The 17996-nt window shown below is 32.6% G+C and overlaps 1 protein-coding gene across 1 annotated transcript in view; it reads left to right on the top strand.

Annotated features, from left to right (window-relative positions):
* LOC100928663 (pro-neuregulin-3, membrane-bound isoform) overlaps positions 1-17546 on the top strand; it is a 176004-nt gene extending 158458 nt beyond the window's left edge. The window contains exon 6 of the mRNA XM_031949465.1: positions 9227-17546. Within this exon, the coding sequence (XP_031805325.1) occupies positions 9227-9734 (508 nt within the window). The 3' untranslated portion in view covers positions 9735-17546. The remainder of the gene's footprint in view (positions 1-9226) is intronic.
* Positions 17547-17996: the final 450 nt, after the last annotated feature.

The raw sequence follows: 17996 nt of genomic DNA, 5'->3' as shown, positions 1-17996 counted from the left end.
ATACTGAATTTGAAATTCTAAAAATAAAAGGGAAGATTTTTAAAATTGAAAGTTAGAAAATTATTGAATTAATAAACAAAAGCAAGACTTGGTTTTATGAAAAAAAATTAAAAATATATCAAAAATGGAAAAGGTGAACTTCCCACCAATGAAAAGGAAATTAGAGCAATAATTAGGAGCTATTTTGTCCATTTATATGCAAATAAATCTGATAATCTAAGTGAAATGAAAGAATACTTACAACAAATATAGATTACCTAGATTAACAGAGGAGGAAATAAATTAATTAAATAGTCTCATTTTAGAAAAAGAAATTGAACATGTTATTTATTAACTTCCTAAGAAAAAAATCTCCAGGGCCAGATGGATTTACATGTGAATTCTACCAAATATTAAAAGAATAATTAATTCTAGTACTTTGCAAACTATTTAGAAAAATAGGAAAAAGAGTCCTTCCAAATCCTTTTATGACACAGATATGGTGTTGATATCTAAACTAGGTAGGATCAAAATAAAAAAAGAAAATTATAAACCAATTTCTGTAGTGAATATTCTTATAAAAATCTTAAATAAAATAGTAACAAAGCAAGTTATTACCAGAAGTTAACACCATGACCAAGTAGGATTTATACCAGGAATACAGGGCTAGTTCAATATTAGGAAAATTGTTAGCATAATTGACTATCAATAACCAAACTAGCAAAAAGCATATGATTATCTCAATAGATGCAGAAAAAGGATTTGACAGAATCCAGCCCCCATTCCTATTGAAGACACTAGGGAGAACAGAAATAAATGAAGATTTTCTTTAAAATGATCAGTAGCATCTATTTAACAACATCAGCAAGAATCATCTATAATGGGGATAAACCAGAACCATTTCCAACAAGAGAAGGGATGAAATAAGGTTGCCCACTGTCATCATTACTATTCAATATTACTTTTGAAATATTAGCTTTAGCAATAATTAATATAAAAGAGGTTGAAGGAATCAGAGTAAGTAATGAAATCAAATTATCAATCTTTGCAAATGATATGATGATATACTTAGAGAATCCTATAGAATCAACTAAAAAAGTACTGGAAGCATTGAACAACTTTAGCAAAGTTGCAGGACATAAATTAAATCCACATAAATCATCAGCATTTTTAAATTTTATTAACAAAGTCCAGCAGCAATAAAAAAAGAAAAAAAGAGAAAAAGAGAAATCCCATTTTAAATAACTTTAGATAATATAAAATATTTGGGAGTCTATCTGCTAAGACAAAGTTTGTCACGATATGAATAAAATTACAGAACACTTTGTGCACAATTAAAGTCAGATCTAAATAATTGGAAGATCAAATACTTATGCGTAGATCATACTAATAAAATAAATATGACAATTCTACCTAAAATAATCTACTTATTCAGTGCCATGCCAATCATAATGCTAAGAAATTACAGAGCTAGAAAAATAATAGCATAGTTCAGGTGGAAGAACAAAAAAGTCAAAAATTTCAAAGAAATTAATGCAAAAAAAAGCAAATGGAGGTTGCCTAGCTATTCCAGACCTAAAACTATACTATAAAGCAATAGTCATCAAAAAAACATTTGATACTGGCTATTAAATAGAGGTCAATCTGTGGAATAGGTTGGGTTCACAAGACAAATAGTCAATGACTATAGCAATTTAATGTTTGATAAACCCAAAGAACCAAGATTCTGGGACAAGAGTTTATTATTTAACAAAAATTTCTGGAAAAATTGGAAAATGGTATGGCAGAAACTGTACGTAGACCAACACCTAACACCCTGTACCAAGGTAAGATTAAAATGAGTTCATGATTTAGACATAAAGAGTGATAGCATAAGCAAATTAGAAGAACAAATTATTGTTTACCTCATAGATTTATGGAGAAAGAAGGAATTTGTGGCCAAAGAAGAATTAGAGTACATTATACAATGCAGAATGGATAATTTTGATTATATTAACTCAAAAGTTTGTTTTCTTGAAACAAAACCAATGCAGATAATATTAGAAGGGAAGCAGAAAACTGGGGAACATTTTTCCCATCCATAGGTTCTAACAAAATCCTCATTTCTAAATATATAAAGAGAAGTGACTCAAACTTTTAAGAATACAAGCCATTATCCAATTGATAAGTGGCTATAGGATTATTCATAATTTTTCATATGAAGAAATTAAAACCATTTTCAGTCATATAAAAAATCCTTTAAATCATGATTTGTCAGAGAAATGCAAATTAAAACAACTCTGAGGTACCACTACATACTTCTCAGATTGACTAAAATGACTGGAAAAGATAATGACAAATTTTGGAGGGCATATGGGAACACTGAGACATAATACACTGTTGGTAGAGATACAAACTATCTAACCATTCTGGAGATCAATATGAAATCCTGCCGAAAGGACTATCAAACTGTACATACCCTTTCATCCAGCAGTGTCTCTAATGGATCCGTATCCCAAAGAAATCATGAAATAGGGGAAAGGACCAACATGAAAATTTGTGTCTGTGTGTGTGTGTGTATGTGTGTGTGTGTCTGTGTGTCTGTGTGTGTGTGCGCACGGTGGTAAGGAACTGGGAACTGAGTGGATGCCCATCAATTGGCTAAATGAGTTATGGTATATGTATGTTATGTAATATTGTTGTTCTATAAGAAATGATCAGCAGGATGATTTTAGAAAGTCCTTCAAAGACATATGAACTAATACTAAATGAAGTGAGTAGAACTAAGAGAGCATTGTAAATAGCAACAAGAAGATTATGTGATCAATTCTGAAGGAATGTGGATCTTTTCAACAATGAGATGATTCAGGCCAATTCTAATGGACTTATGATGGAGAGAATTATCTGAATCCAGAAAGAGGAGGATGGGGACCGAATGTGTATCACAAAATAGTATTTTCACCTTGTTGTTTCTTTGCTTATTTTTTTTCTTTCTCATTTTTTCCTTTTTGATCTGATCTTTCTTGTGCAGCATGATGATTGTGGAAATGTGTATAGAAGAATTGTGCATTTTAACATATATTGGATTGCTTGCTATCTTGGAGAGGGGAATAGGGGAAGGAAGGAAGAAAATTTGGAACTCATGGTTTTGCAAGGGTAAATGTTGAAAACTATCTTTGCATATATTTTGAAAATAAAAAGCTGTGTTTTTTTTTAAAGGAATGCTCCATTTATTCCTATATTCTCTGATGTTTTTGATAAAAATGGATGTATTTTGTTAAAAAGCTTTTTCAGCAAAAATTGAGATAATCATATTATTTCTGTTGGTTTTCAATAAAAAATATTAAAGGGGAAAAAAAACAAAAAGTGGTCAGCCTAGTATCTGTCATACAGTAGATCCTGTATAAATATTTATTCCAATTCCTTCTCTCTATTCCTTCCTCATTAGAAAAGGGTGGTTTTAATTGAATCTTGTAGCTTTAAAAATCTTTTAAGGCCTCAATGATTTTTATATTCAAGAAATACATGTCCAATCTGTCAGACATTAAGTCTTTCTCACCAAAAGGACTCTAAATTTATTTTCACACAAAATTAGTGTTTTCTTCTAATTTTTTTTAAAGAAATTTGTTCAGAATGTTCTCTTCAGTTTTCCTTTTCTTTGAATTTTTCATTATATAATATGCATTGAAGGTTGATAAATATTGAATCTGAGGAAAAAAATCACTTGTAGAATAAAATACATAACACAAATTGACCTCATTTTTGGCTACCCAAATATCTAATTATCATTTTGTCAGAAGGGAGTATATCTCTCAAAAGATTGGAAGGTGTATTGGTAATAAAATTTCTTAGCTCCAGGCTTACTCCTAATCTGGCCAAATCTGGAGGAATGAATTTATTTCTAAGAACTATCAGCCTTTCACTATTAGAAGCTTTTTTTCAAATATATTCATAATAATGATAGAGTGTGAAGCTCCCACTGTACTTATTTTTTATATTGCAAGCCTCAAATAGTCTGTCTAGCCCTGGGTAATATTCTTTAGCAAAAGGATTAAGTTGTAAATTGAAGGAAAATCTTAATTGTTGTGAACTTTTCAGCCTTGAAGTATATGAATTCACTATTGTCTGTCAGGCTAATGCAGAAACAATAAGGATAATGAGTCATCCAAAAGACATATTGATCCAATGTATACATGCATCAAAGCAGAAGAAAAGGCATTCTTGATATTAGTATCAGAATTTCCAGTAGGAAACTAAGCAAATTTAAATTTTTTCTCTTAAATAGAATACTCTAGGAGAGGACTTCTTAATCTTTTTTTCTAATGTGTCAAGAACCCAGTTGACATTCTGGTGAAGCTTATGGGACCTTATGAAAACAATATTTTAAAACCCCTCATAACTGAAAAAAATAAGTTTAATATCTATTAAAACAGAGTTTTTTAAAGCTTTTTTCACTCATGATCTCTTTCCATAAGAGAAATTTTTACACAACCTCTGGTGTAGAGGTAGATGAAATAGGTGTGTTTATATATATATATATATATATATATATATATATATATGTCAAATATTTACTGATAATAAATTATAATTTCTAAACTTCTCATTCAAGTACATGATCTCATAGAAGGTTACAACCTGCAGTTTAAGGAACTTTGTATTATAATAAAAACAAATATTTCCCCCCTATCTAATTTCATAGATTTATTTAAATCTGTCTTTGGATCACACATTAAAATTTCTAATCTAAAGCAACTTGATTCAAAAGAGCTCATTCAAAGTCATGAAAGGATGAGGAAATGTCTAATAAAACTGCTTGGATATTATGGAGACTAAAAAAATTACTTTATCAAAATTTTCATTTTAAAAAAATCATTCTTATTTCAAATAGAGTAAACTATTTTGATTTATAGGGCATTTCAGAAGATCAACACTAAAGTCATCAACATATTCAAGACTACATTTCAAGCTTATTTGTATTTTAAGAATCCCATCCTCTGCTCTTGTCCTTAACACACTGATAGCATACACTTGCCATGGATTCTGGTTGAGAATGCTTCAATACAAATCTAAGTATGACTGAAGTCTTTATAGTCATAATAGCTAAAATTTGTATAAAGCTTTTTCTGTGCCCTCACTATATTAACATTATGATTAATGATTTTTATTTTACTTGATTCTCGTAGTAGTCTTGAGAGGTAGATGTTATTATTTTTATTTTACAGATAAGAAAATTGAGTCAAACCAAAGTTAATGATTATAGTTAGTAAGTATATGAGGTGGTTTTAAATTCTGGTCTTCCTGATTCCAAGCAAAGTGCTCTATTCATTGGGATTGCTAATTGATCATGTTGTTCGATCAAAGCACTGACTTTTCAATTTAACTTGAGGTCTTCTTAAGGACAGGGACATTGTGTAACAGGATCTCAGTGCCTACCCTAATACTTGTCACAAATGTTTCTTTCAAAATAATTTTATTGATATAGTTTATTTTTATATAATCTATATTCCTGATTTTATCACCCCCTCTCTACTAATGAAACATTTCCTATAAGTTTATTTTTTTTAAAATAATAGCTTTTTATTTTCAAAATATATGCCAAGATAGTGTTCAACACCTATCCTTGCAAAACCTTGTGTTCCAAATTTTCTCTCTCCCTTTTTCCCACCCCTTCTCCTAGACAGCAAATAATCCAATATATGTTAAACATATACAATGGTTCTATATACATTTCTACCTTTATCATGCTGTGTGATGACCGCATATTTTAAAATCAGCTGGAGTCAGGAAGTCAGGATAAGGAAAATCCTTGATCTTTATTCTTTCCAGAGGTGAAGGGGAATGGCAATACAAAGTGAGAGCAATTGTGACAGGAATCCAGCCAGCAGTGCCTCTGGCTTTCATACTCCACCCACCAAATCCTCTACCCAATCTCCTATACAACACATCAAATTTGCACAGTGGGCAGGGTCATTCTTTCTCCAAGCATATATTAATAGAGTGTTGCCCAATTGCTAATTAGCCTCAAGTGCTTGGGACCTCAGACTCAAGAGCTTCACCCCATTACAATGCTGCACAAGAAAAATCAGATCAAAAGAAAAAAAAAATGAAAAAGAAAAAGAAAAAGCAAGCAAGCAACAATGACAAAAAAATGAAAATACTATGTTGTGATCTACACTCAGTGCCCACAATCTTCTTTCTGGACACAGATGGCTCTCTCCATTGTTGAAAAGAGCCACATCCATTAGCGATGATCATCACATAATCTTGTTGTTGCTTTGTACAACAATGTTCTCTTGGTTCTACTCAGTTCACTTAGCTTCAGTTCATATAAGTCTCTCCAGGCCTTTCTGAAATCATCCCATTGATCGTTTCTTATAGAGCAATAATATTCCATAAATATTCATATGCCATAACTTATTTAACCATTCCCCAACTGATGAGCATCCATTCATTGATGAGCAAAAAGGGCTGCTACAAACATTTTTACACATATGGGTCCTTGTACCTTTTTTTTATGATCTCTTTTGGATAGAGGCTCAGTAGAGACACTGCTAGATAAAAGAGTATGTACAATTTGATAAGTTTATTTTTTTTTTAAAGGAAGACATCCCAACTTAACCAACAAATTGACAGATTCTGACAGCATTTGCAGTGTCAAACTCTTCCCCCATATCAATGTTTCTTGAAAGGTTGAATGGAATGAAATTTTAAAATGGGGCTAAACCTAATTCCTTAGTTTCTGCATATGAACTAATATATCATTTTTCTTCCTCCATCTATCATATTGAATTGTTTCAAAGGAAGAAACATTGATTGGCTATGCATGTATGCATATATCCATTATGTATTTATGTGTCTATGCTATATATTCCATCTTCTTAAACTGTGTTTGGCAACTCCATATGGGGTCTCATAACTGAATGCAGGATTATGAAATTATAATTTATCATCAGTAAATATTTGATTTGTATACCTATTTTATATACTTACAAACCCAAGGTCATGTAAAAATTTTTTGAGCAGAAAGAAGGCAATAGTGGAAAAAATTTAAGAAACCATGCTATTCATAATATGCAGCATAAATACCATTTTCTCTGAGAGCTGCAGAATTGATGCTTTGAAATTATGATGCTGGAGAAGATGTTTCAGAGTCTCTTGGACCGAAAGAAGGTCAAATCAGTCAATATGAAAAGAAATTAAGTATTCAGACTGTTCACTGAATAGTCACACACTGAAATTGAAGCTTTGACCACAAAATAAAACAGGGCTCATTGAAAAAGACCTTGATGTTGGGAACAATTGAAAACAAAGGGAAAAATAAAACAGCAGAGAATAGAATGGATGGATACCATCATGGAAACCACAAATATGAACTTGGACAGATTTCAAGAGTTAGTGGAGGATAGAGGGTGTAGGGTACTATGGTCCATAAAGGTGTGGAGAGTTAGACACAAGTCAACTATTGAACTACAATAATAGCAATATTTCCTCATTCTGTTTCCCTACTAATTGTCCTTATGCTTTGTTTTGTTGTTATCGTTTTTTAATTGATCCAGTTGTGTCTAACTTTCCATGACCTCATGGACCAAAGAGCAAAGATGCTGGAGCAGTTTACCATTTTCTTCTCCAGTGAATGAGGCAAATAGAGGTTAAGTGACTTATGTAGGGTCACAACACTGATAGTGTATGAGGCACAGTCTCTATCCACTTAGGTATCTGCCTACCCTTATCCATAGACATGAAGAAATTAATCTTTTCCTCAAAAATTTTCAGTGATTCTTACCTGATCAGTATCTACTCAGGAAACTTTAAACAGCTTAGCATGGGATACACAGATATAGATATCTAGATAGATAAATACATACCATGCAAGTGTTACACATATATCCAGTGGTAGAGTATATGTTTGTGTGTATGTATATGAATGTACCCATACACTGTACTACCAATATATATCAAAAGAAAATGATTTTTTAAAAGTTTTTGTTCTTGAGAAGTTTACCCGGTACAACTTACAACATCCTTCTCAAATAACTAATTGCATGCATCAGTGATGAACTGGAGATTTCTACTTCTATTTTCTCTCTTCCCATGTGAGTTAAACTTTTCTTGCCATTGAAAGCCCTGAACATCTATATAACCAACTCTGACAGCAACAGGATGGAACTGAGAAAACTTTATATCAGTTGAATAATTAATTAGTATACACTAATTAAGGAGTAGACCAATCCTCTCTTAATAAGAGCCTTAAGCATACGAAGATCTTCATGTTATTCCTATTCTACTGGGACCACCTTCAGAAAGAAGATGGGTAATCATAGAACAGAAAAGAGGCATGTGTCTGATTCTACAGCTTGGAGTGGTTTTTAGGGATTAAATAAATATTCTGTAACAAATAAGAACCAGACAGCTTTTTTGTGATATATTTAAAAGAAAGTAAAGGAAATGGAATGAAGGAGGGGGAAAGGGAGGGATGGAGGAATAGAGAGAGGGAGGGAATGATAGAGGGAAAGAGGAAAACAGGCAGATAGGCAGGCAGAGACAGAGAGAGAAGGAAGGAGGGAAAAAGGGAAAGAGCAGGGAGAGGGAGAAAGGGAACAATAAATTTAACTTCCTGTTTATGTCAAACTGAAGCAATCTGGCTGAGAATCTTCTCAGTAGGATCCCTCATTTCTTGTTAAATGACCTATTACAAGGTTGGAGGAAGGATGTGAGAGGGGATGCAGAAGGGATTCTATTTACATTATTATCTTTAAAATCTGGGTGATATAGAAAATCCAGTCCCGTAATTCCTTCCCAGCTCAGCATGACAACTCTACATTGGATCCAAATGTTAAGTTAACACATTTTTTCCAAGCATTGATGTGAGGCCATAGCTATTGCAGTTTGCCAATTGCTGGTAAATGAAGCTTACTACCTTGTAAGCCTTTAGAAAGTGGTAGCCTTCTCACATTTCTCTTATAAAATGGGACATTAAAAATGAGAAAACAAAAACCAAAACCAAGTATAGAAGCACAATGATTCCCCCCCCTCCCGAATTGTCACTATAACCTATAATGAAAAATTACAGAGATATCATTTGTTTCCTTTCCTGATTGTCTTTTGGGACATGGTGACATAAGAGATAAATGTCACTTCTTTTACAAATGTTAGACAAAGACTAATTGTCCAAGGATAGAAAACAAGAAGAAAACACTCATCTACTTATGTATTTTTTTCTTTTCTAATGGGAAAATGAAATGTTACCTTTGTCTTTCTTTTCCAGGTATCCATCCAGTGGATTAAAAACACAACAAAATACAACAATAAATATGCAACTGCCTTCAAGAGAGACAAAACCCTATTTTAATAGCTTGGATCAAAAGGACCTAGTGGGATACTCATCCACAAGGGCCAGTTCTGTTCCCATCATCCCTTCAGTAGGCTTAGAGGAAGCCTGCATGCAAATGCCAGGTATTTCTGACATCACAAGCCTCAAATGGTGCAAAAACTCCTGTTCTGCTGAACTTGTCAATGTGAGTGGTCCAGTCAGCAATTGTCTTATAGTAGAACAACAAGAAGTAAAAATATTGCTAGAAACTGTCCAGGAGCAGATACGGATTCTGACTGATGCAAGAAGGTCAGAGGACTATGAACTGGCCAGTGTTGAAACTGAGGACAGTGCAAGTGAAAACACAGCCTTTCTGCCCATGAGCCCAGTGGCCAAATCAGAAAGAGAGACACAATTTGTCTTAAGAAATGAAACACAAAGAGACTCAGCATTGACCAAGTGACTTGGGAAATAAGGATCTGTGCATTCAATGCTTTGCTAAACAGGAAAGAGAGGAAATTAAATACAAATTATTTATATGCATTAATTTAAAAGCATCTACTTAGAAGAAACCAAATAGTCTATCGCCCTCATATCATATAGTGTTTTTTAAGAAAATATTTTTTTAAAGGGAAAGAAACATTTCAGGAGGGATAAAGCTTACATCAAAAGCTTTTTGGTAGGTTTCTGAATACACTTTCAGTTAGTTTTAGCACTGTTCTCTTTGGCTCTTAGAAGGCTTGGGCTATGCATCAAAACCACTCTAAAAGTTCAGTGATGGCCTTAGATCCATTTGGGGTTTCAAGGTTTAAAGGCAGAATACTATTCACTGATCACAGACTCTTTACTGAACAGGTAAGTCCCTGAAGCTTTGCTGGAATATGCTCAAATATTTAATTTCTCGTCCACCTAATAGGCTCACTGCAGGTCCCACTGTGGCAACAAATTTTAATGTTTCCTATCTGATTTTGAAATAATGGCACAAAAATACTAAACTCTGAAATGGTCAGAAGCACAGGAGATGCTGGCACCCTACAAAACTCTCCATTCTACTATGAGAGTGTACATATTTCATAAGGTTTTAAAAGAGCTAAATTTGACACTGGCAAAAACAGTCAGCCACCATAATTTATCATAAAACGTACTACTTAAAAAGTCATCCTTTGAAGCTTTTGATTTTCAAAGGAACACTTATAGGGATGTGTGTGTGTGTGTGTGTGTGTGTGTGTGTGTGTAGGTGTGCCTGCATGTACTCACATGAAACTGTGTGTATGTGTGTGGGCTTTCTTTCCCCTAATCTTTGATATATATATTTTTTTCTTCTGAGATAAGTCAGGGAATCCAATATTCAGCCAAATGTGTTTCCATTCTAAATCCAAATTTTTTTTTTCAATTTTTTGCATTATATATAAACTTAGTAAGTTCCTGGAGCTCTGGGCATTCAAGATGGGATCCTCTTAAGGTTTTAAACATTTCTCTGCCACTTTTTTTAAAAGGCAGAAAACAACATTTCACCAGAAGACATTACATTATGCACTGAACAAACCTAAAACTGTTTTTTTTTTATTCTGAATTACATCTCTTCATATAAAAAGCCAGATAGCCTTCTCATCTTCTTTGTTTAAATGACTGATACTTATTTTTTTTAATCTAGTGTATTCCATATAAACCAAGACATTTGGCTTCTCTTATTTGGAAGGGAGGGGCAAATTACTAGAATGATGAAGACCAAATTCATAAAATCACATGGAACCCTTACTGGCCTAATAAATTGTGATATAGATTCTTTTGAAATAAAGCAATATTTTGATGACTGTCAAGTCAACATCAACATTTTCTAAAGATTTATCTTTTCTTTTTCCTGTCATAAGACAGTAAAAAAAAAATAGTTTGTTCATGATTATTTTTTTTAGCCACCTTGATAGTTATCATTAATCTACTGTTTCTGTGGCTACCATCTTTAATCAGTATTTTCACTAATAAATAAATAAATGAAATGGAAAGAAATTGAAAGGAAAACAAATTCTGAAGCAAATCAGAGAATATTTGCTTAGAAATTCATATTGTAGATTATCATAACATAAAAGAGCAAACCTGAATACCATATATTTTTCATTGTGAATTAATTTAATATTGAAAATGTAGTGGTGGATTGTTATCAAAGAAGAAATGTCAGAATTTAGCAAGGTGTTTCAAAAGTAAGATTAGCTTAATTCAAATAGAGTAGAAAAGCAACAAATTCTTAATGTTTCACTGGATTGTAATAAGGCATCTGAATGAGGTGAAGGTGCTACTTTGTATTCAATAGAGCTCATATGAACTGCCTTTATAAGTTAACTTGATTGAACACAGAAGCATTAATGGTGATAATTTAACAGAGATGTATGTCCCTTTTAAAATTCCATACTTAAGTTTTAGAAACGTAAACTTCTAAGTGGTGTGTCCCATTCCCCATGGGACTTCTGTTGAATGGAAGTTAGGATTTTGCTAATGTGTCCCCATGTAGGCAGTACAAGTGAGTATGTGAGAGCAAATTATCCATAGATGTGTCCACTATAATGGGATCTATTCCTCAACTACATCTGTAAAGTGCTCAGCTAACTGGGAGAAGTTGTGTGATGCATAATAATTTAATTTAATATCTTAGCTGTCTCAAAAAGACTGAAGCTAGCCAATTATAACCAAGGTTGGTTATAGTTTTTCAAATTTATCTCTTTTAAACTTCTCTCAGTGAATAAGTTAAAACAACCCCATACTCATTAAATTATCAAATGAAATCCCATATAGGCATCAAATTGTATTTGTGCTATTAATCACACAATATGCTTCCATAGAAATTGTGACATCACAGAAGTGGACATAATGGAGTTATTAATCTGGAGTCATTATCTGAATAATTATCAATTAATTTTAAACAAAATTTGTCTAGCAATGTGTCTATTTTAATAATAATAAAAATTTTAATAGCTCACTCTGCCTATTTTGGGAAATATCCCATACCAAAAATGTACAAGCAGAAAATATGTATCCATATGTATGAATTTTAAAAGTTCTACCATAAAAACACTTTAAAAGTCATCTCAAACAGCAAATACCTGGAGCTTGTCAGTACCTTGTCCTTAAAGCTCCTTTGCCTTTAGGCAAATCTTTGTGATTTAATGACACTTTTGCTTTTTTTGAAATGTCTTCTCCCCCCTTCTTTATTATGTGAACAAGAGGCCTCAGTTTAATTGAATTTGTTAATCATTCTCCATTTCAAAATGAAGTTTGCCTGTTTGTTGCATTATACTAAGGCACTTCTTTCTGTCCCTTCACTAAAAACAGAGGGATTGCTAGGGATTTGCCAGGAATTGCTGAAAAAATGTTAATGCCATTGATGAATGGGAGATGGAGGGTCCTCTGGAGGAAGAACCGGGAATGGAAGATTAACAAGCAGAACTTGCATTTTCTTGGGGAAGGGAGGTATGGTGAGTTACAGTATGTCTCCACGGGTGGTCATCTCACCTAGCTTTGAATTAATAACTTGGCATTTGCAAATTAATGATATATTTAGTATGTTTTCATTATCTTAAGTGACAAAAGGAAGATGTGAACTGAATAAAATCAGTTTTTTGAGACTATGAATTTTGTGCTTAATAATTATAAAATCAACTTAAAAAAGAGAGAAAAAAATTTAGTGTCCAACTCACTCAGCAAAAATCCACATTGTATAGCAATGGCCATTTAAGGATTCAGATGATTCAGACTGATCTCACTGTATCTGGACAAACCTTGGAAAAGTTGGACCAAATGAACCTGGTATATGTAAAATAGATTGAATTAGAAAACAAGGAGGAAGAAAGAAAACCAAAACCTTCCTTCTCTTCTTGTTATTTGAATGTTGTAAACATCATTCATTTCAGTTTTAGTTACCAGTCAAGTCTAGCTTTTGAAAAGCTAGTGATTAAGATGGCAGAACTGTTAGTATCATGTGTCTTTCACAATTGTCAACAATGGTGGTTCCCTTCTAGTCAAGCCCTAAAGACAAGGAAATATTGCCCCAGAACAACTGTTGTTAAATAAGTTTTCCAACTAAATCTATCCTAAATATAAGAAATAGGGGTTTTTTGTTTGTTCTTTTGGATATGGGAAACCTATATTTTATATATAATGAACACTTTTGTATTACTATTCAATTGTGTAAATTCAGTATATGGTATACAACTATGGCATGTCAACTGTGTTTGTACTGTAGTCATAAGAAATACAACCTTCATTTAATAGAGAGCCACAGGCATCTGTGCTGTCCCCATTATTTAATGCATATCAATATGCAGGAGGTCATAGGCCTTTGAATAAGCTTTATCTCTTCCTCTTTACTTCTTACTTTCCCTTTTAAAGAAACAGTGAGGGTAGAGAGTACTCTAGATTTAAGAACCCAAATTAAACACTGTTTTTATCTGACTTTCTGGAGTCTTCTTCTAATTGTTAGTACATTCCTAGCCCAATTTGTCCTAATTGTTCAAGGGTTTCCAACATTTCAAATATTGTATTCTCAACCATGGGGGAGGGGATGTTATTTTTTGCTCCTGTTTCCATTTCTCTCCCAAACAATGCTGTTTAATCTAGTTTCAAAGTGTTTGGGCATTTGTCTTGTGTATTTTGTTTGTTTAAACAAGCTTCAATTTTCAGGTCTTTTCCCCTGCTAAACCACAAACAGTGACAAAGTGACATGGAATACCAATGATTTCATATTAAATGAGAGGCGTGACCACTTGGAAATGGTTGAAATTATTCCCACATTTTTGATCCTCTTCTTTCTTGGACAAGCAGAGCTAACAGTTGGTAGAAAGCTTGGGATAACCCTGGGGTAAAATCCCTGTTAGATTTCCTCTTAGGAACTAAGATGTAAAATTTTGTGTGTATGATTGCTGTCCCTAAAGTGTATAATGGTCTCAAATATATATATATATATATATTTTTACACTCTTAACCATAATGTATTTAAAAGGTGTCTAGAAAGTCACCTTTGAATTCTGTTCCCCAGCTTGTTGAACTGGCTACCTGGTAGAATGGGGACAAAATGGGGAAAATTCTGAGTTAGTGCCAATCTTGGCTAATACTTTTGGAAATACTTGGAGATCTGATCAGACACATCCTTGGCAAAATGGAGGTCCTGCTTCTAGTCCATTTGGTAACTCGTCATAAATTACTGTATTGATTGCATGTGTATTGTTGCCTATGAAAGAATTAATTGTGTGATAGCAAGCAATCAGTGTTACTATTTGTTTGGAAAATATTAGAAAACTATCATAATGAAACTCATTACCAACAAAATAATGTCCCACTTATTTTCAGAGACCAAGTTCTTATCTGATAAATGAGGGGGCCTAATCTAGATGACCTCTAATTTCTTTTCCAACTCTAAAATTATATGGTTCTATTTCAGACCTATACTAAACCTCACTTCTTTCCCTTCAATTCCCCATCCCCTAAATTTCTAACATATCTTCACTTTGATTCTTTTATAGGACTGAGACAGAGAAAAATGAGAGAAAGGTCACATAGATTAGTGGCTAACAGGAGAGAGGGCATCATTTAAAATCAAATTTTCTTTGAAAAGTTCATTAGCCTCACTTCAAGATTTTCACTATAATGACCAATCTGAAGCTAGAAAATTTGTTTATTATGGCATTTGAAATATTTTTCTGCTTGTTTTTCATACAACAATTAGCATTTTTTTTTCCAATAAAAGGAAGATAGCTGTTATAGATCAAACAAAAGATATCCTCTGTTGGATACTTTAGGCACTCAATCTCAAATTTAAATTACCTGTTTTCCAATTTAAAAGCCCAAATGCATAGCTTCCTACATAAAGTAACTTGTATGGAGCACCAAAATATAATATTATACCCATATTAAGGAAAGTATTTCTATCTGTTAAATATACTTATAAGATTATGTACATTTACCATCAGAAGACATGTCCTTAAAGAGACACCATTGTCTCTCAAAGGCCATTAACAGAAGTAAACTAAACACAAAGAGCAAAACAGAGCATTAATATTTGTGTTTTTTTCCTTTTATGTTTTACATTGTATACTCTACCATATTCTTCTATCTAGTCAAAATTGAACAACTCTGAAATAATGAAATCCTTAAAAACCATTGGAAATAATACAATAAGAAAACCCAATCTATCTCTGGGTAAAATTGTTTCTTATTTAACAGAATTGTAAATTCATTGATTAGGCACTTCCTCCAATGATGCAGATTGCAAATCTTCCATACCTAATCGTCCTATGTAATTCTTGCCCATGTCTTCCCATTTATCTTTCGCAGAAAACTTCCTCTAGATATCTTGACATTACAGGCAAAGCATCATCATAATATATCATTTGTTAAACAATATTTTGCTTTTGTTAATAATATGTTGACTAGTAAGAACCCCATTGGGGGCGGGGGGCTGGCAAATAAGAATATATCCTAGGACAACAATTCAACAATATTCCAGTCAATAAAATGTAAATTTAAATGTAACCTCTCTTAAATGGATCAACATATGAATATGTTTTTTTTTTCTTGTGTGCATTGTATACATGTGTATGTTTACATTAAAAAGAATTGCAAATGTAAGACTTGTATGAATGAACAAACATATTTCCCCCTCTCTGATCATGGCCTGGATTAAGGGTCATAAAGCATTATTTAATTTTTGACAGTTTGTAAACCGTTTTAATTCTAGAAGCAAGAATTAAAAAAAAATATGACAGACTGATCTTCTTAAGGATCATAATGTACCAGTATTACCCATTTACAATACCCATGACCTTATGCAGGTCAACAAACATTATTTCCTTCATTATCCCTTGAAACAAGGAAAATATTAAAGTATTTTGACGTAAATGGATATGAAAACTGATGTTTACAAATCAACTGATAAAAACAAATGTATGTTTGCAATTTTTTAGAAAAAAAAGTTAAAGTTATCTGGGGGAAAATCAAATAAGGAAAAATACTGATCTTTGACATTCCTTTTAATTTAATGGAAATTGCTATTTAACCAAAGGGACCATTGCTACTCAACATCACTCAATGACACTCTCACTTGACAACAGTTCTCTAGGACTTGCTCATGTAGGTTAGCATTGTCTTTCTTAAATAAGCCCAAATGTATTATCCTCATGTTATATGTTAAAATCCAATGTTCTAAACTTGTTTTGCATATTTATATTTTTTCCCATACTCATCACTGAAGATATTTCATGTCTGCTAAGACATTGAGGGTTAAGTGCTGTTACCCAGCAAATGCATGAAAGAAGATTAAAAAAAAAAAAAAAAAAAAACAGAAGTCAACACTTGAGTCTTACTTATGCACAGGATGTTTCAGCCAATTCTCCTGAAAAATAAATGGTTTGACAAGTATACACATGCACACACACACACACACACAAACACACACACACACACACATATTCATTTGAACTGTAACTGATTAAATAATATAAACATCTCTGAAAGAAGGTAACTTAGATAAGTTAATACCATGGTTTTGACATATGTGGATTTTAATTTAGAAAAAAATTATTGGACCTTCCCCACATGTTCAAATATAAGATTAACAGTATTAAAATCAAGGATAGTCCATCATGATACTTCCACTAAACACCAATGCATTTGATTTCTATCTTTTAATGATGAATGTAAACCACACCCAGTAAAATAGATTAGGGAGTAGGTAGATCTATATATTTCCATCTGGTGAACAGTGGAATGAATAAGGGAAAGAGGATTGGCTTTAGAGTCAGCTGGCTAGGATTCAAATCTTAGCTCTAGTAATTACTTACTAATTGTGTGTCCATTCTAAGCCTTGGTTTTCTCATTTATAAATGAGGATGATAATGCTGACACTACCTACCTCACAGGGTTGTTGTGAGGAAAGTGCTTTGTAAACTCAAAAGCATTACACTTGTGAGTTAATAATAACTGTCATTATTCACTTTAATTTCACTTTTGTTTTTGTTCTGTAAAGAAACATACCTAGTGCCTAAGATGAAGATTGTTTTTCAAGGAGACTTCAATGCGTTTCATTTTTCTCCTCTTTCAAGAAATGATTTGAAAATGAAATCCACTCTTCTGTTGGCAATGGTTATCGGAAACAACTTTGAAAAATATGTCACTCCACATCTGAGCAAATGTTGCGTTCCATTATGTTCGGACTCCATTTTTGGGCGGAGATGTACATTCCTGTTCATGATTTTAAAGGAAAGAAATAAGAACTGATTTTAATAATCAATCTGCAGTTTGACTCTTTTGTTGAAATTTTAAAATATGGTTAATTTTATTTTTAAAAATACCCCAAATGAAAGCAACAATTTCCCTGTTTTGTCCCTTTGGTATTATTTAAGGCATCTGACCAAACCTTCTGCTCAAATTGTGTTCATACTGAGTATATCACTTATCTCATTTCTCTTTATTAAACAGGGATTTTCAGCACTTAATCAGACGACAATGGGAGAAGCAAATATAATCTTATGGAAAATAAAAACTTTATGTGTTCCAGTTTCATTAGTGAAGAGATAAACTGGGATTATTTAGAATATGAGAGATAATGATGTTCATGGCCAGCTTCCATTTCTTCATATATAGAACGCGCTAGAACTCTTCAATTTCACTAATATTAATTTCAAAGACCTTTCAGTCTTCTTAAAATTATAGAATTATCTTTAGTAGTTCTATTTTGAAA

This window comes from Sarcophilus harrisii, chromosome 2 (assembly GCF_902635505.1).
Source record: "Sarcophilus harrisii chromosome 2, mSarHar1.11, whole genome shotgun sequence".
Classification (NCBI taxonomy): domain Eukaryota; kingdom Metazoa; phylum Chordata; class Mammalia; order Dasyuromorphia; family Dasyuridae; genus Sarcophilus; species Sarcophilus harrisii.
This window is presented reverse-complemented; position numbering and strand designations above follow the sequence as displayed.